General features: G+C 42.4%; 1 protein-coding gene across 3 annotated transcripts; it reads left to right on the forward strand.

Annotated features, from left to right (window-relative positions):
- The first annotated feature begins 3,150 nt into the window (after positions 1 to 3,150).
- LOC110201749 (uncharacterized) lies at positions 3,151 to 18,154 on the forward strand. 3 transcript variants are annotated; one of them, XM_020977603.2, is made up of 4 exons: positions 3,151 to 3,495; positions 3,880 to 4,006; positions 4,283 to 4,381; positions 12,764 to 18,154. In XM_020977603.2, the coding sequence occupies exons 1-4, from the start codon at positions 3,457 to 3,459 to the stop codon at positions 14,590 to 14,592; spliced, it is 2,094 nt and encodes a 697-aa protein (XP_020833262.1). In that variant the 5' UTR covers positions 3,151 to 3,456; the 3' UTR covers positions 14,593 to 18,154. The 3 variants fall into 3 exon arrangements, with proteins under 3 accessions (XP_020833262.1, XP_020833263.1, XP_078008014.1); XM_020977604.2 differs by having other exon boundaries at positions 4,286 to 4,381; XM_078151888.1 differs by having other exon boundaries at positions 3,898 to 4,006.
- Positions 18,155 to 19,137: the final 983 nt, after the last annotated feature.

Genomic DNA, 19,137 nt, shown 5'->3' on the forward strand with positions numbered 1-19,137 from the left:
CCATAATCAAAAAAATGAAAAATAAATGAAAAAGAGCCTAGACATCAATTTCTAAGAAATTATCAAGGAAAACTGCCCTGATATCTTAGAACTAGAGGGTAAAATAGAAATAGAAAGGATCCACCAATCACCTCCTGAAAGAGGACCTAAAATGAAATGAAATGAAATGAAATGAAATGAAATGAAATGAAATGAAAACTCCCAGGAATATGGTAGCCAAATTTCAGAAGTCCCAAATCAAGAAGAAAATATTGCAACAAACAGAAAGTAACAAATATTCAAATATTGTGGAGCCACAATCAGGATAACACAGGATTTAGGAGCTTCTACATTAAAGGATCAGAGGCCTTGAAATGTGGTATTTAGGAGGACAAAGGAACCAGAATTACAACCAAGAATCACCTACCCAATAAAACTGAGTATAATCCTTCAGGAGAAAAATGGATATTCAATGAAATAGAGGACTTTCAAGCATTCCTGATGAAAAGACCAGAGCTGAATAGAAAATTTGACTTTCAAATATAAGATTCAAGAAAAGCATAAAAAGGTAAATAGGAAAGAGAAATCACAAGGGATTCAATAATTCAAACTGTTTACATTCCTACATGTGAAGATGATACTTGTAAATGCTAAGAACTTTCTTTTTTAGGGCAGTTAGGAGTATAGGTAGACAGAGGGGATGGGTGTGAGTTGAATATGATGTGATGATTATCTAAAAAAAATTAAGGGGTGAGAAAGAGGAATACACTGGGAGAAGGGGAAAGGGAGAGATAGAATGGGGTAAATTATCTCACATAAAAGAGGCAAGAAAGAGCTTTTACAGTGGAGGGAAAGATGAGGGAGGTGGGGGGGGAGCCAGTGAAGTTTACTCTCATTGGAATTGGCTCAAAGAGGGAATAACATATACTCTCAGGCGGGTATAGACATCTATCTTATCCTACAGGAAAGTAGGAGGGGACGGGGATAAAAGAAGTGTCGTGTGTCTGGGTGATAGAAAGGAGAACAGATTGGGGGTAGCTGGTGGTGAGAAGCAAAGCATTTTTGAGAAAGGATAGAATGAGGGAGAAGGATAAATAAGGGAAATATAGGATGGAGGGAAATAGTAATCATAGCTATGAAAAAATTTACCAGTGTCTCTGAAAAAGGCCTCTTTTCTCAAATATGTAGAGAACTGAGTCAAATGTATAAGAACACAAGTCATTCCCTAACTGATAAATGGCCAAAGAATATGAGCAAGCAGTTTTCAGAAGAAGAAATCAAATCTATTAATAGTCACATGAAAAAATGCTCTAAATCTCTAGTGATTAGAGAAATGCAAATTAAAGCAACTTTGAGGTGCCACCTCATAGTTTGAGTAACATGACAGAAAAGTAAAATGACAAATGCTAGAAAAGATGTGGAAAAATAAGGATACTAATGCATTGTTGGTGGAGTTGTGAACTGATCCAACTATTTTGGAGAGCAATTTGGAACTGTGTCCAAATGACAATAAAACTCTGCATAACTTTTGACCCAGCAATACCACTTCTAGGTCTGTATCTAGAGATTGAGAGAAAGGGGAGAGAGAGGGAGAGACCTATTTGATTTGTATGAAAATATTTATAGCAGCTTTTTTTGTGGTGTCAAACAATTGGAAATTGAGGGGATGCCCATCCATTGAGGAATGGCTGAACAAGTTGTGGTATATGATTATAATGGAATACTATTTGTGCTACAAGAAATGAGAAGCAGGATGCTTTCAGAAAAAAACTGGAAAGACTTACATGAATAGAGGTAAAGTGAAGTAAACAGAACCAGGAGAACATTGTATAAGTTCCCAATGTGGCAGGATGACTTAGCTATTCCCAGCAATACAATGATCCAAGTCAATTCTGAAGAACTGTGATGAAAAATGCTATTTGCCTCCAGAGAAAGAATTGACTGAGTCTGAACACAGACTGAAGCATGCATTTTTTAAAACGTTATTTTTATGTTCTTTTTCAACATGACTGATATGGAAATATGTTTTGCATGACTGCAGGTAAATCCTGTATCAAATTGCTTGCCTTCTTAATGAGAGGGGAGGAGAGTGAGGGATTGAGAGGATCTGGGACTCAAAACTTAAAAATTCATGTCAAAATCATTTTTATGCGTATTTGGACCAAAATAAGATACTTTCAAAATTAAAAAAAATCAAGGACCTCAGGTCCTTGTGAACTTGTGAAATTGTTTGCCTTTTCTGTGGGTGGGGCAGTGGTGGAAGGGAGACACTCTGGGACTCCAAATTTAGAAAGAAAAGAATGTTAAAAAATAAATTATAAATTTGAAAAAAGGAATTTGTGAAACAGCACCAAAGGAGAGAGAAGACTGAAGAATTGGGCCTAGAAGGAAACCAGTCCACATTGACACATGTTAATAATAATACAGTTAACACTTTCATGGATCATCCTACACACAAGGCGTCATGCTAAGCACTTTACAAACATTACTTCACAAGAACGCTGGCAGGTAGGGGGCGTTCTTATCCCCATTTTACAGATGAGGAAACTGAGGCAAACAGGGTTAAATGACTTGCCCAGGGTCACTTAGCCAGTAAATGTCTGAGGCTAGATTTGAACTCGGGTCTTCCCTACTCCAGGCCAGGCTCCCTATCTATGATGCTAAAAAGTACCAGGTGGCCTAGAGGCTCCTGCTGAGGGAAGGAGGAAGTGGGTGGAGGAGGGGAAGAGGAAAAGGAAGAAGAGGAGGAAATAGGGAGGAAAAGGGAGGAGGTGCAAAGAGGAGGGGGGAAGGAAGAGGGAAGGAAAGGGGGGAGGAGGAGGAGGAGGAGGAGGGACAGAGAGGAAGATGACAAGGGAGGAGGAAGGGGGTGGGGAGATAGGAAAAATACGCACCTGGCCTAGGCCACCTTGCCTTATTCTCCCTCTTCCCCTATAAGAGCGTGTAGAGGGAGAACTACGATTCCCAGAAGGACTTGCGCTCTTTCCACCTAAGGGACGGGAGGGAGGTGCCCAGGAGTAGAAGGCTAAGGAGAATGCGCAGGCGCAGAACACTCCTTTCTCCTCCCTCCCTAAGACACCGGCCTACAACTCCCAGAAGGCCTTTCATGCCCAAACTGAGGCTCAGCGGCCCCCTCAGCGCCGGGGAGGGCGGAGCCGCTCCCGTTTTTCGTCACTTCCGCTCCCGAGGCTCCTCCTTCCGTCGGCGGAACTCAGTTCGGGGTCCCTGTGTCCCGGGCTACCGTGAGTGGGGGCGGGAGCGCAGCCGGCCGAGGAGGCTCAGAAGGGGAAGGGGACATTGGGAAGCCACGGGCTGGTGGAGCCGGAGGCCGCCACCTCGGAGCGGGCCGCGCCTGCGCAGTGACTTGTGAGTGCTGGGCCTAGCCACGCCACGCCCCCTCCGCGGGCCCGCCCTCCCATTGGTCACTCTAGCAGGGCCAGGCGCAGGAGCCAATCAGCGGCGGAGGAGAAGGAAGGCATGGCTCCCACGTCCCACCTGAGAGCCAAGCCCCGCCAGGTGAGGGGCTCCGCCCACCCCACCCATCTTCTGGAGGCTTTGGGGAGGGAGTCTGGGCCCTCCCTCTATGCCTATTTGTTCCTCAGCCTGCTGAGGCCGGCACAAAGTAGGTGGTTAGTCCACACTGCCCCACTGATCCCCCCCCTGCAGGCCCCACCCTCATTTATGTAGCGCCCGCTCTTTTTCTCATTTTACAGATGGACCTGCCCGGGTCCTGAGGCCTGATTTGACCCCTGAGTGTCCTGAGCCTAGTGTCCCCATACCCCCTCCCTGGGGGATGGAGAAGGGGGCTTGCGCTCCCCGGGGTCCCAGAGGCAGCTGCCCAGCCCGCCCTCCCCTCCCTGGGCTGGCCTTGGGCAAGCGAACGGGGCTTGGGTCTTTCAGGGGTCACTGACCTTCCAGGACGTGGCCGTGGACTTCACCTGGGAGGAGTGGGGGCAGCTGGGCCCCACCCAGAAGGAGCTGTACCGGGAGGTGATGCTGGAGAACTACGGGAACCTGGTCTGCGTGGGTGAGGAGGGGGCGCCCTTGGGAGCCGGGGCTGCCGGAGGTAGAGAAGGGCCCCCTCCTTAGTTGACCCTCCCCATCCCCCCCCTTTGTTTCCCTCTCCATCCCCCTCATCCCCCTTCGTTGCCCATCCCCCGGGCTCCAGCTTCTCCCCCCCAGCAGTGACCTGCACTGTCCTCTGTGCAGGCCCTTTGCTCTATTTGTGGGCCTTGACCCTATAAGCTAGGGCTTGAGTCGGGGTGCTGAGGGGCATGTCCTCAGCTGCTTCTCATCTGCCCAGCAGGACTTGCGGGATCCAAACCAGATGTGATCTGCCGGCTGGAGCAAGGGGAGGCACCGTGGAGGCCCGGGGAAGGCTTCTCCGGAAGCGGCCGTCCAGGTGAGTGGGGGAGCCAGTGAGGCCCGAGCCCTCGGAGCAGGCAGGACCAGGGAGCTCTCCTCAAAGACTCCAGGCATCTGGAGAAGAGCAGAGGCCCCTGGGCACCAGCAGCTTCTGAAAGCCTCACTTCTACGGGCAAGTGTCCTTCCTGTCCTTGTATCGGTCAGCCCCTACAGCCTTAGGAGGGGAGAGCACTTTTCCTTCCCACCTCATTCTCAGCAGTCATCTTCTGGATGACTTCTCTCTTAAAGGTATATATTAATTGCAACAAAAGAAAGCACAGTATGTCCCATTTGCTTTCTTATTTCCTCAGAACCTTTGTCTTCTATGTATTTTGTAATGCTGTATTCCTGTTCTCATTTTTATCTTTTTATTTTTAGCATTTTATTTCCCCCAGTTAACATGTAAAAACAATTTTTAACCTTTGTTTTTAAAACTTTGAGTTCCAAATTCTCTTCCTCCCTCCCCACCCTCATTGAGAAGGCAAGCAATTCAACATAGGTTATGCATGTGTAGCCATGCAAAACACTTCCATAATAGTCATGTTGTGAAAGAAAACATAGACAAAAAAAAACTTCAAGAAAAATAAAGAAACTAAAAAAAGCAGTATTGCTTTTTGACCTAATAGCAGTATTGCTAGGTCAGAGGGTATTCTTGTTTTGTTTTGAAATAATTTATTTATTTTTAGTTTTCAACATTCACTTCCATAAGATTTTGAGTTTTAAATTTTCTTCCCCTCTGTTTCCTCCCTCCTCTCCGTGATGGTGTGCAATCTGATATAGGCTCTACTTATAGATTCATATTGAACATATTTTCACATTAGTCATGATGTAAAAGAGAATTTGAACTAATGGGAGGAACCATGAGAAAGAAGAAACAAAACAACAAAAGAAAAGGAGAGCAAATAGTCTGCTTCCATCTGCATTCAGACTCCAGAGTTCTTTCTCTGGATGTGGATAGCATTTTCCATCATGAGTCTTTTGGAGATGTCTTAGATCCTTGCATTGCTGAGGAGAGCCAAGTCTGTCAAAGTTAGTCATTGCACACTGTGGCTATTACTGTGTACAGTTTTCTCCTGGTTCTACTCATTTCGTTTTGCATCAGGCCATGTAAGTCTTTCCAGGTTTTTCTGAAGTTTGCCTGTTCATCATTTCTTATAGCACAGTAGTATTCCATAACATTCATATACCACAACTTGTTCAGCCATTCCCCAGTTGTGGACATCCCCTCAATTTCCAGTTCTTTGCCACCACAAAAAGAGCCTCTATAAATATCTTTATACATATGGGTCCTTTTCCCATTTTTGTGATTTCTTTAGGATACAGACCTAGAAGTGGTATTGGTATGTGTGGTTTTATAACTTTTTGGGCATAGTTCCAAATTGCTCCACAGAATGGTTGAATCAGTTCACAACTCCACCAGCAGTGCATTAATGTCTCATTTTCCTCATATCCCTTGCAACATTTGTCATTTAGCTTTTCTGTCCTGTTAGCCAATCTGATAGGTATGAGGGAGTACCTCAGAATTGTTTTAATTTGCATTCCTTCAATCGAGAGTGAGTTAGAGTATTTTTTCATATGGCTGTAGATAGCTTTGATTACTTCACCTGAAAACTGATCATATCTTTTGATCATTTATCAATTAGGGAATGGCTCTTATTTTTATGCATTTGACTCAGTTCTCCATATGTTTGAGAAATGAGGCCTTTATGAGAGAAACTTGCTTCAGAATTTTTTTCACAGTTACTATTGCTGTGTTTCCCTCTATCCTATTTCCCCCTACCTCCCAGTCCCATTTATTTTATTCTCTCCTTCCACCTTGTCCCTTAAGTGTTTTGCTTCTGACTGTGCCCTCCCCAACTCTGCCTTCCCTTCTATCATCCTGCTCTTCTTTTATCCCTTTCCCCTCCTACTTTCCTGTAGAGGAAGATAAGATTTCTATACCCAATTGATGTGTATGTTGTTCCCTCTTTGAGCCAGTTCTGATGAGAGGAAGATTCACTCAGTTCTCCTCATCACCGCTCCCCCATCTTCCTCTCCATTATAAAAGCTTTTTCTTATCTCTTTTAAGTGAGACAGTTTACCCTATTCTACTTCTCTCTTTGTCTTTCTCCCAATACAATCCTCTCTCACTTTTAATTTTATTTTTTAGATATTATCCCATCATATTCAACTCACACCTGTGCCCTTTGTCTATATACACTCCTAACTACCCTAATAATGAGAATGGTCTTAGGAGTTACAAATACCATCTTCCTGTGTAGGAATGTAAACAATTTAACCTTATTAAATTCCTTATGATTTTCCTTTTCTGTTTACCTTTTTATTCTTCTCTTGAGTCTTATATTTGAAAGTCAGATTTTCTATTTAGCTCTAGTCTTTTCATCAAGAATGCTTGAAAGTCTTCTCCCATTGTATATCTATTTTTTCCCCTGAAGGATTATAACTCAGTTTTGCTGGGTAGGTGATCCTTGGTTGTAATCCTAGCTCTTTTGCCCTCCAGAATATCATATTCCAAACCTTCCAATGCTTTAATGTAGAAGCTGCTAAATCTTGTGTTATTCTGACTCTAGCTTCATGATATTTGAATTGTTTTCTTCTGCCTGCTTGCAATATTTTCTCCTTGACCTGGAGCTCTATAATTTGGCTGTAATATTCCTGGTAGTTTTCATTTTGGGATCTCTTTCAGGAGGTGATTGGTAGATTCTTTCAGTTTCTGTTTTCCCTTCTGGTTCTACACTATCAGGACAGTTTTCCTTGATAATTTCTTGAAAGATGATGTCTGGGCTCTTTTTTTGATCATGGCTTCCAGGTAGTCCAATAATTTTTAAATTATCCTTCCTGGATCTGTTTTCCAGGTCAATTGTTTTTCCAGTGAGATATTTCACATTGTCTTCTATTTTTTCATTCTTTTGGGTTTGTTTTATTTTTTTTTTATTTCACATAAAGTCATTAGCTCCCATTTGTTCCATTCTAATTTTTAAGAAGTTATTTTTTTTTCGGTGAGTTTTTGGCTTTCCTTTTCTATTTGGCCAGTTCTACTTTTTAAGGCATTCTTCTCCTCATTGGCTTTTGGGACCTCTTTTACCATTTGGCATAGTCAAATTTTTTAAGGCGTTATTTCTTCAGTATTTTTTTGTGTCTCTTTTACCAAGCTGTTGACCTCTTTTTCATGATTTTCTTGCATCATTCTCATTTCTCTTCCCAATTTTTCCTCCACCTTTCTTACTTGATTCTCAAAATCCTTTTTGAGCTCTTCATGGCCTGAGACCAATTCATATTTTTCGTGGAGACTTTGGATGTAGGAGCTTTGGCTTCGTTTTCTTCTGAGTGCATGTTTTGATCTTCCCTGTCATCAAAGTTTCTGTAGTCGGAGAGTTTTTTTTCCTATTGTTTGCTCATTTCCCCCAGCCTATTACTTGACTTTTCAGCTCTTTGTTAAGGTAGGGCTCTGCTTCCAGTGTAGAGGGTGAGCTGTGCCAAGCTTCAGGGGTTTTGTTTTCAGAGAGATTTCTAGGGACCTGTAAGTTTTTTGTTTTTCCAAGGTAGTATGATCTAAGGAGAGGTATTTGAGGCTCTTCTGCCCTGTGTTCTGGTCTGTGAGTGACCACAAGCACTCTTTTTTGCCCTGGAACTGTGACGAGAGTTCCTCCTCTACTGTGGGCACAATCTCAGGTGTGATAGTCCTCCTCGCCCTGGGACTGTGAGGAGGGTCCCTTGTCCACTGTGGCAGCAAGCTCTGGTGTGCTAGTGCTCCTACATGTCCCGGACTGCACCCAGGAGTGCAACCCAGATCCAAGCGGGCAAAGCAACACAGTCCTGCCTCAGAGACCCCTGTAATCTTCTGACCCCTTAATGTCTGTGGGTTGAGAGCTCAGAAGCAGCTGCTGCTGCTGCTTATTCAGTCCCAAGGCCTGTTCCTGGTTTGCTAGTGCCGGGTCTGTCCTAGTGTGTCCTGGGCTGGACTGTGCTCCACTCTCACCTAGGTGTGACAGACCTTTCCCACTGACCTTCCAAGTGTACCTGGGCAGGAAATTTGTTTCACTCCATCTTTTTGTGGGTTCTGCTGCTCTAGAATTTGTTTAGTCACTTTTAAAGGTATTTGGAGGGGTTTGGGGACAGCTCAGGCTGTCCTTGCCTTTACCATTTTGGCTCCACTTTCCCTGTTCTCATTTTTTAAAAAATAGTTGTGTCTAGTTAATAAGCATTTATTAAGCATCTGCTATGTGCCAGGCACTGTGCTTAGCACCAAGGTTGCAAAGAAAGGCAAATAATCCCTGTTCTCAAGAGCTCATGGCCCACTGGGGGAACAGTACACAAACAATACGTACAGGACATGTCAGATACGATCTCAGAGGAAAGGCACTACCATCCAGGAGGTTGAGAAAAGGCTTATTGGTGAAGGGTCAAGTTTAGCTGAGACTTGCAGGATGCCAGGGAAGTTAGAAAGGGGAGATGATGGTAAAAATGCGGAGCTGGGGTGGTGGCATGCCACGTGTGAGGATCATGCAGGGGCCAGGGTCACCGCGTGGAGAGTGTATGGAAGGGAGTAAGGTATAAGCAGACTGGAAGGAAGGGCGGGGACTGTGATATGAAGGGCTCTGGAGCCAAATGTGGCAGCTGTTCACTTATTTCAGTTGTGCCTAACTCTTTGTGACCATTTGGGGTTTTCTTGGCACAGATACTGCAGTAGTTTGCCATTTCCTTCTCCAGCTCATTTTACAGATGAGAAAACTGAGGCAAACAGGGTGAAGTGACTTGCCCAGGATCACACAGCTAGGACGTGTCCAAGGCCAGATTTGAACTCAGGAACATGAGTCTTCTTGACCTCAGGACCAGTGCTCTATGCACTGTGCCATGAGAGCCCCCTTTTGGCCAAGTAGAGCACTATTGATTATAGTAGTCTTAGAGCCCCTGGAATTAATGAAGTGGAGGGATGACATGGTTAGATCTGCACTTTAGGAAAATGGCTTTGGTTCTAGAATAGGAGAGACTTGTGGCAGGCAGACCTGCCATCACACCATTATTGCAGGTATGAGGCAGAGAGGGTCTGCACCAGGGTAGTGGCTATGTCTCGGGAAATCAGGGGGTATGTGTAAGAGATGTTACAGAGATACAAATGACAGGACTTAGCAACAGATTGGACATGGAGACTGAAAAATGGTGAGGAGTTGAGTATGATGTCTAGGTTGTGAGTGTGGAGGACTGGAAGGGTGGTGTCGCCTTCTCTAATAGTAGGGAAAGTGGGATTGGGAGAAGGTTTAGGAGGAAAGGTAATGAATTCAGTTTTGAACACACTGGGTTTGCTATATCTATGGTAAATCCAAGTTGACATGTTCATTTGGCACTTGGAGCTGAGAGACTGGAGATCAGGAGAGAGATTAGGGCTGGATAAATAGCTTAGAATTCATGGTCATGGAGATGATAGTTGGATCCATAGGAGCTGATGAGATCACCACCCAAAATGGTACAAACAGAGAAGAGAAGAGGAGCAGGAACTGGGCTTAGCCTGGAGAAGGGAAGACTGGTGGGGGATGGGTTAGCTGTCTTCAAATATTTGAAGAGCTGTCACATGGAACAAGAGTCAGACGTGTTCTGGTTTGGCTTAAGAGACCAGAACCACAAGCAGTGGGTGAGAGTTACAAGGAGACAAATTGAGGGTCTTTCTCAGGAAAAATCTCTTTAACAGTGAGAGTTGTCCCAAAGTGGAATGTTCTGCTTCAGGAGATGGTAGGTTTCCCTCTCACTGGAGTCTTCACATAGAGGCTGAGTGACCATTTGTTGAATACATTATGATGCAGGCTGTTGCTGGTCGTTTTGCCTTTTGTCTTGCTGCTGGACTCTTATAACTATGGATGAGAGAATGAGGCAGGGGCAGCTTGGTGGTGCAGTGGATAGAGCACCAGCCCTGGAGTCAGGAGGACCTGAGTTCAAATCTGGCCTTAGACATGATACTTACTAGCTGTGTGACCCTAGGAAGTCATTTAACCCCAATTGCCTCAAAAGAGAGAGAGAGAGACAGAGAGAGACAGAGAGAGAATGAGGCTGATGACTTTGCTCATCTCTGCCTCACTTACGGACCCAACCTGCCAGTTTGAATTGGAGAATGCTACTGTTCTTTTTTCCCTCTTTCTCTCTCTCCCCTCCTCTCCATTTCCCTTTCCCCCACTTTCTTTCCTCCTTTCTCCTTCTTCCCTTACTACATGTGGTACCCTTGTCCGAAGGAATATAACTTTTGGTTGCTTGTATTTTGTAAGATATCTTGTGGTTTAAGGGCTAATTTTTTTTCCAATTTATTTATTTTCATTTTTTCCCCCCAAATCTGGGACAATTTACACTTTGTCTTGCAAGGTTTCATTTATGAGTTCTTGAAATATAAGTCTAGAAAAGCAGGCTTTAAAAAGCCTATTGTGATTCAGATGGAGCTACCTGACTATGTCTTTAAAATGAAATCACGGAGCAGATAGATGGCACAGTGGATAGAGCACCAGGCCTGGAGTCAGGAGGACCTAAGTTCAAATCCGGCCTCAGACACTTGACACTTAACTACCTATGTGACCCTGGGCAAGTCACTTAACCCCAATTGTCCTCACCACCACCACAACAAAAAGAAATAGAAATCCCTCTGGCTTTCATTGAATGGCCAGTAACAGGCCCCAGCCCAAGCCTCTCTTGCTTATTGTTTGGATTTTGATGGCTAAGAGTGAGTGTAAATAGCAATTGTTTTCTGTTTTGGGCAGAAACTCTGAGGGTCTTCCCCTCCCAGATTGATACTTTTGTATCAAACAAGATGGTAAACTAGACCACCTTGTGCCTCAGTTCTAACCTAGTCCTTAGTCATTAAAATGGGTGTTGCCTCAGACAGACTGAAACCTAGGAAAGACCTTAATTTGAAAAGGCCAAGGTCACCCACTGCATCCTGGGCCATCACCAGTCACCTTGGCTCTTGTCTTGCCACTGGACTCTGGTGACTCTGGATGAGGGAGTGAGGCTGATGACTTTGGGCAGCTCTTCACTCAGATCCAATTCAGGAGCAAGTCAAGACATCACCCTCATAATGTCATTGGTCTTCTTCCAGTATGACGGACGAACAACCAGATATTATGAGATTCCTTTTGTGTGTAGGTTAGACTGGGTGGCTGCTAAGATCCTTCTGTTGAGGTTTAGAAGTTTAGGGGTGCTGGGACCCCAAAATATTGAGAGCAAGAGACATGAGTCTTGCCCAAAGAATTCGACCCCAAGCATTCTTTCAGCCAAAGCCAAGGTTTATTGAAGATCCACCATGTTGTCCAGACTCTTAAGGAATCTGACCATTTGTGAGCTATTGGCTAGATTGTAAAAGTTTGAGCTATTGGCTCGGTTCTTTTTTTAATTTTTTTGCTTTTAGGCAGTTGGGGTTAAGTGACTTGCCCAGGGTCACACAGCTAGTACATGTTAAGTGTTGGTCTGAGGCTGGATTTGAACTCAGTTTTGGCTAGGTTCTTAAAGAATCTGAGCAGCTTCGTGGAGACAAGATGAATCTTATATAAGGAAAGACTATGGGAGGGCCAGGAGTGGAGAATCTTGATGGGAGTGACTGGGACGTAAAATGGAGTTTCCATAGGATCAAGGGTGGGAGAGAGGGCCATCTGCAGGACAGTGGAGGGCTAGGCTACTTAAGGGTAGCAGAATTGGGAGATTGGGTATAGGAGATGAAAGGCCAGTTGACAGGATTATAGCCTTAGGCAAATGCTGAGAGACTTCCTTGATCAAGTGGGAGAATTCAAGGAGACTCCTTTAGACAAATGGGACCCAAATTCCTTTTTTGGGATGAGGGGCAAAGGTCTTGGCTTGGGCCTGTACCCCATCACCCCTTCCCTCTCAAATTCTGTGATTCGCTGACTTAGCAGTATGCTTTAGGGGAGTCACAAAAAAATCTATATAAGCCTCAGTTTCCTATTTTGTAACATGTAATAACTGCTCCACCTGTCTCACCGGGGTCTTTTATCCATGGGAAAGATTTCATATAGTGTATCTGACTCTAATTATAATAATCATTGACATAATCCTTTTACCACATGGCTTCTTATCCTTTGTGTATAATGGATGCCTTTGGCCAGCTGGTAAAGCCAAAAGACCTTTTCTCAGAGTCATATTTTTAAATGCATGCAATAAAACTATGTAGAGTTACAAGGGGAACCAGTTATGTTGAAATAAAGATGTATTTTTTCCCATCCAAGTTCATAGTTTTCAAAGGACATTTCAAGGCTCCAAACTTAAGGTTATAGTATAATTTGTTTTACTTTTTACAATATTACAATCTTATTTCTTAATAGAAGACACAGGAGACAGGCCATATGTGTCAAGGCTATCATGGAATGTTTACTTGTTTTATTTCTTTCAGATTGGGAAACTAGACTTGAAAACAAAGAGTTAAGTTCCTCACTGGACGAATTTATAGAAGAATCTTCCAGGGAAAAACTCAAAGTAGACAGTCCTTGTGTCTTAAATTTGAGAGAAGCCTGGGAATGTGATACCAACTTAAAGAGCCTACAGAATCATGAGGAGAAACATTCTAACAAAGTAAAAATCACCCAGAGGAAGCGGCGAAGCAAAGTGAAAAACCGTGAATATACTAAGAACGGTAGAAGCTTCGGTGTAGAATCAGTCCTTTCAGAATTGATTGTTCCTAAGGATAATGAAAACGGGAAATCATTTAGTAATCATCCAGACCTTATGGAAAATCAGAGATTACACACTGATGAGAAACCATATGAGTGTAATGAATGTGGGAAAACTTTCCTTTGGTCAACAGAACTTACCCACCACCAGAGAATTCATACTGAAGAGAAACCTTTTGAGTGTAAAGGCTGTGGGAAGGCATTCCGCTGGAATTCACAGCTTATTCTACATGAGGGAATCCACAGTGGAGAAAAACCTTTTGAATGTGAAGAATGTGGAAAGGCCTTCCGACTGAGGTCACAGCTTACTTTACACCAGCGAATCCATACAGGAGAGAAACCTTTTGTATGCAACAAATGTGGGAAAGCATACAGGCTGAGCTCACAACTTACTCTACACCAGAGAATTCATACTGGAGAAAAGCCTTTTAAATGTAAAGAATGTGGGAAGGCTTTTCACCTAAGTGGACGGCTTACAGTACACCAGAGAATTCATACTGGAGAGAAACCTTATGGATGTAATGAATGCGGGAAGGCCTTCCTCATGAGGTCACAGCTTATTGCACACCAGAGAATTCACACTGGAGAGAAACCTTATGAATGTAATGAATGTGGGAAGCTCTTCCGCCTGAGTGGACAACTTACCGTACACCAGAGAATCCATACTGGAGAGAAACCCTGTGAATGTAAGGAATGTGGGAAGTCCTTCCGCCTGCAGTCACAGCTGACCGTCCACCAGAGAATCCATACTGGGGAGAAGCCTTATGAATGTAACGAATGTGGGAGGGCCTTCCGCCGGAACTTAGAGCTGACTTTACACCAGATACTTCATACTGGAGAAAAACCTTATAAATGTGATGAATGTGGAAAGGCGTTTGGCCACAGGACAAAACTTACTGTCCACCAGAGAATTCATACTGGAGAGAAACGTTATGAATGTAATGAATGTGGGAAGGCCTTTTACCAGAGTGGACAGCTGACTTTACACCAGAGAATTCATACTGGAGAGAAACCTTGTGAATGCAAAGAATGTGGGAAGGCCTTCCGTCTGCAGTCACAGCTTACCGTACACCAGAGAATCCATACTGGGGAGAAACCTTTTGAATGTAATGAATGTGGGAAGTCCTTTCAGTGGAGGTCTCTAATTATAGTACATCAGAGAATTCATACGGGAGAGAAACCTTTTGAATGTACTGAATGTGGGAAAGCCTTCCGACTACAGTCACAGCTTACTTCACACCAGAGAATCCATACTGGAGAGAAACCATATGAATGTAATGAATGTGGGAAGGACTTTCAGTGGAGGTCTCTGCTTGCAGTCCATCAGAGAATTCATACAGGAGAGAAACCTTTTAAATGTAATGAATGTGGGAAAGCCTTTCGCCTCAGTGGACAGCTTACTTCACACCAGAAGGTTCATACTGGAAAGAATCCTTATGAATGTAATGAATGTGGGAAGACCTTTTGCAGGAGATCCCATCTTATTGGACATAAGAGATATCATAGTAGAGAGAAACTATATGAATGTGATGGATGGGGAAAAGCTTTTTGATATAGTCTAGGACTATAGCTGATCAGAGAATCCATATTGGAGAGAAAACTTATGAATATAAAGTGGAAGGGCTTTTGCATGAACTCTGGGCTTTGTGATCATCAGATAATTCTTACTAGAGAAAAGCCTTGAGATTGTAAAGAATGTGAAAAGTCTTTCCACGGAAGATCCCATCTTATTGTACATCAAAGAATTTATAATGAAGAAACCATGAAAATGAAATTAATATGAGAAAGGCTTTTTGTCAGTGCACAAACTTTGCTCAGTATCATATGATACATAGCAATGTAATCAATGTAGGAAATCTTTCCATCTAAAAAACTGACTTACTGGTCATTAGAGAACCATATTTCATCAAAAGCTTAGAAGAATAATAAATATGCATACACTTTTTTTGGAGCATGATGTTTACTGCACATCAGATAATTCATCCTGGAGATAAAACTTATAAATGTGTTGAGTGTGGGGTTATGCCTTTCTTTGGAGCATATAATTTAATCATCAAAGAAATAGTGGAGAGATTGGTAATATTTGAAGGGAAAATATCTTTCAGAGCATCCACCTTATCAGGCTGTTCATACTTTTGAGAAAACCCACATGAATAACAAATATAAAAATCCGTCAGCCAGAATACTGCTTTAGGATTTGAGCAATCTTGTAATCTTTCAGCTTCCAAGAATGAGAAGGCAATAGTCCTTTTACATTGTGCCTTGGTTGGACCATATCTGGAGTATTGGGTTCTGCTAGGGGCATCACAATTTAGGAAGGACATTGAAAATGTGGAAAACATTTTAAATATGACAAGGCTCAGTAGAAGGATCTGAGAATGGTTAGTGTGGAGAAGAGAAGACTTGTGGCATGTTAGCTCTGTGGAAGAGGGATTACGTTTGCTCTGTCTCCAGAGGGGCAGAACCAGGAAAAACCAGTGAAAATGGCACAGAGGCAAGGTCCAGAATATCAAGAGAATTAATGAAGAGAAATAGGGGCGAGGAGGAATATAGCACCTCATACCTCAAAGTATATTATAAAAGTTGCAGTCATCAAAACTGTCTTGTAATGGTTAAGAGAAAAGATTCATGGGTAAGGGAAGAATTTGTGATGGAAAAAGAGCATTATAGGAAGTAAAATGGGTAATTTTTTTTTATTACATTGAGTTAAAAAGGCTTTGCACAAACAAATCCAATGCAGTCATGACTAGAAAGAAAGCGTAAAACTGGGAAATACTTTCATAGCAAGTTTCTCTGATAACGGTTGCATTTCTCCAGAATATGAAGAACTGAGTCAGATCTGTGAGAATATGAGCCACCTCCCAATTGGTTGCTGTTTTTCTGTCCTTCATTCTTGAAGAGGACCAATGGTGTCATGAGGGTGATGTCTCAGCACGCTCATGAATTGGATTTAAGTGAGGCAGGATTGTGCAGAGGCATCAGCCTCACTCCCATCCAGGGAAAAGAATATTTGAGATGACTTGGTGAGGGCCTGGGATGTGGGAGTGACCTTGGCCTTTTTAAATTAAAGTCTTTCCCAGGTCTCGGTTTGTCTGCTCTGATTGAGCAATGGTCAAAAGATATGAACAGGCAGTTTTCAGAAGAAGAAATCAAAGCTATCTATAGTTACATGAAAAAATGCTCTAAATCACTGTTGATTAGAAAAATGCAAATTAAAACAACTCTGAAGTACCACTTCACATATATCAGGTTGGCTAAAATGACAGGAAAATGACATGCTGAAGGGGATGTAGTAAAAATGGAGACATTAATGCAGTGTTGGTGGAGTTGTGAACTGATCCAGTCATTCTGGAGAGCAATTTGGGACTATGCCCAATGGACTACAAAACTACATGCCCTTTGACCTAGCAGTACCACTACTAGGGCTGTATCCCAAAGAGATACAAGGAAAAGGATGTATATGTACAGAAGTATTTATAGCAGCTCTTTTTGTGGTGGCTAAGAATTGGAAATTGAGGGGATGCCCATCCATTGGGGAATGGCTGAACAAGTTGTGGTATATGATCATGATGAAAAATTCATGCTATAAGAAAGGAGGGTTTCAGAAAAACCTGGACTTACATGAACTAATGCAAAGTGAAGTGAGCAGAACCAGGAGAACATTGTACACAGTAATAGCATTGTGCAATGAAGAACTGTGAATGACTTATTTTCAGCAATGCAGTGATCTAAGACAATTCTAAAGGACTTACGATGAAAGATGCTATCCAACTCCAGAGAAAGAACTGGTGGAGTTTGAATACTTTCTTTTTAAGCTATCTTTCTTGGGTTTTTTTTTGGGGGGGGGAGGGTGGAAATCTGTGTTTTCTTTTGCAATGTGGCTGTTATGAGAATATATTTTGCATGACTGCACATGTATAATCTATATCAAATTGCTTGCCTTCTCAAGGAAGGGGGAGGGGAGGGTTGGAGAGAATTTGGAACTTAATTTTAAAAAATGAATGTTAGAAGCTGTTTTACATGTAATTGGAAAAATATTTAAAAAATTAAAATAGATCATTGAAACTGATTAAACAAGGGAGAGTCAGAAACAATAGAACTCAGTAACTCCATGTTTGATTAACTTTAAAACAAATTATGTACTTAAGAAAGAACCCTTATTTGATTAAAATGAGGAAAACTGGAAAGCAGTCTGGCAGAAATTAGGTTTAGACCAACATCTTACACCATATTCCATGATATATTCTAAATGGATGTTTGACCTTAATATTAAAAATAAATACCATGAAATCATTAGAAAAGAAACAGATCATATGCCTCTCCTAGGTATGAGTAGGACATGGATTATCCAAATAAGGGACAGAGGCAATTACAAAAGCTAAAATACATAACTTTGATTATATGGAACTGAAAGGTTTCAACACAAACAAAATGCATCCAGGGTAATAAGGGAAACAGTTAAATGGGAATAAATCTTTGTGTCAGATTTCTCTGATAAAGATTTGGCATACAAGATGTATGAACAAAAATAGACACACACATTCGTGTGTGTGTGTGTGTGTGTGTGTGTGTGTGTGTGTGTGTGTGTATAACCCAAGGCTATTCTCCAGTAGATAAGTTGTCAAAGATTTGGCCATGTGGGAAAGTCCAGGGTTTTTCCTTTCTGGGGCCTGGATCCCAACCCCATCAAAAGGATATGAACAGTTCTGAAAAGAATTGCAAGCAACTAACAGCCATATGGAAGAATACTGCAAACCACAAAGAGAAATGCAAATCAAAATAACCCTGAAGTTTCACCTAACATACTACAAGTTGGCATAAATGCCAAAAGTTGGTATAGTCAATGTTGGGATAGTTAGGGGAAGTTACCCACTCGAGTGCATTGTTGTAGACCTGTCAATCAGTACAGTCCTTTTGGGGAGCCCTTTAGAATTATGCAAATAAAGTTACTAAAATATCTTTACCCTTTGACCCAGAGACTCCACTGCTGAGGTTACATCCAAAGGAGGCCATAGATTAGAAGAAAGTCCCCATGTACACCAAAGTTTAGCTACACTATTTGTATTAGTGAAGAACCGGAAACAGTAGATGTTTGTCATCTGTTGTTTGTTCATTGTCTGCCTCTGACCCCATTTGGGGTTTTCTTGGCACAGATACTGGAGTGGTTTGCCATCTCCTTCTCCAGATCATTTTACAAATGAGGAAACTGAGGCATACAGGGTGAAGTGACTCACCCAGGGTCACACAGCTTGTAAGTGTCTGAGGTTGGATTTGAACTCACATCTTCCTGATTCCAAGCCTAGGGCTTTATCCACTGCACCACCTAGCTGCCTGTTTATCAGCTAGGGAATGGCTAAACAGACCGTAGTCGACAATATAACAGAATATTGCTGTACTATAAGAAATGATGAATGCAATGAATACAGAAGAGTCTGGCATGTTGTAAATGAAGTGATTCAGAATAAAGTCAGCAGAGCCAAGGACACTATATATAATGACTGAAACAATGTAAACAGAAAAAATAACTTCTCCCTCCTTAAAAAAAAAAAAACAATCACAAATGAATGAGTCAAAATTCTGAAGCCCGAGCATGGCTCCGAAGAAGAGGTGGAAGATGTTCCTGTTGCTGAGGAGGGAGTGCTGTGAATATAAGGCATCGTGCATGTTCTCCCACTTGTGACGTACAAACCGTTCTCACTTTACATAAGTGAACCGTTCTTCAGACCAATACGTAAAGGGATTCTTACGTAATGGAAATAAGATGCATTTAGGGTGAGAGTCCAAGGGTTAGAGTTGGAGGTGGATGTAAACTTAGGGCTAAAGTTTGCCCCTACCTACCCACTTCACTTAGCCTGTATAACAAAGGCATATACACAATACCTTTACACAAGTTATAAAATGTACTAAAATGCAGACATGAAATGTGGTACCATAAGAGTCCACAATTATGAATGAAAGATAAAGTTAATGCTCATGACTGTCAAATTAACATAGATGTGCAGCCTGTTGTCCATTCACTTGCTGCAGGTAGCCTTTATCATTAATGGTTGGCTAAAATTTCAGAATTCTTTACATAAAATTGAATTTGAATAATGCA

This window comes from Phascolarctos cinereus, unplaced genomic scaffold, assembly GCF_003287225.1.
Source record: "Phascolarctos cinereus isolate Bilbo 61053 unplaced genomic scaffold, phaCin_HiC Scaffold_4;HRSCAF=312, whole genome shotgun sequence".
Classification (NCBI taxonomy): domain Eukaryota; kingdom Metazoa; phylum Chordata; class Mammalia; order Diprotodontia; family Phascolarctidae; genus Phascolarctos; species Phascolarctos cinereus.

Excerpts from the sequence above, each read along its gene's own strand:
- LOC110201749 (XM_020977603.2), top strand. The coding sequence starts at position 3,457 with ATGGCTCCCACGTCCCACCTGAGAGCCAAGCCCCGCCAG. Across the intron at positions 3,496-3,879 it reads TGAGAGCCAAGCCCCGCCAG|GGGTCACTGACCTTCCAGGA; the intron begins GTGAGGGGCTCC and ends TGGGTCTTTCAG. Across the intron at positions 4,007-4,282 it reads CGGGAACCTGGTCTGCGTGG|CAGGACTTGCGGGATCCAAA; the intron begins GTGAGGAGGGGG and ends TCATCTGCCCAG.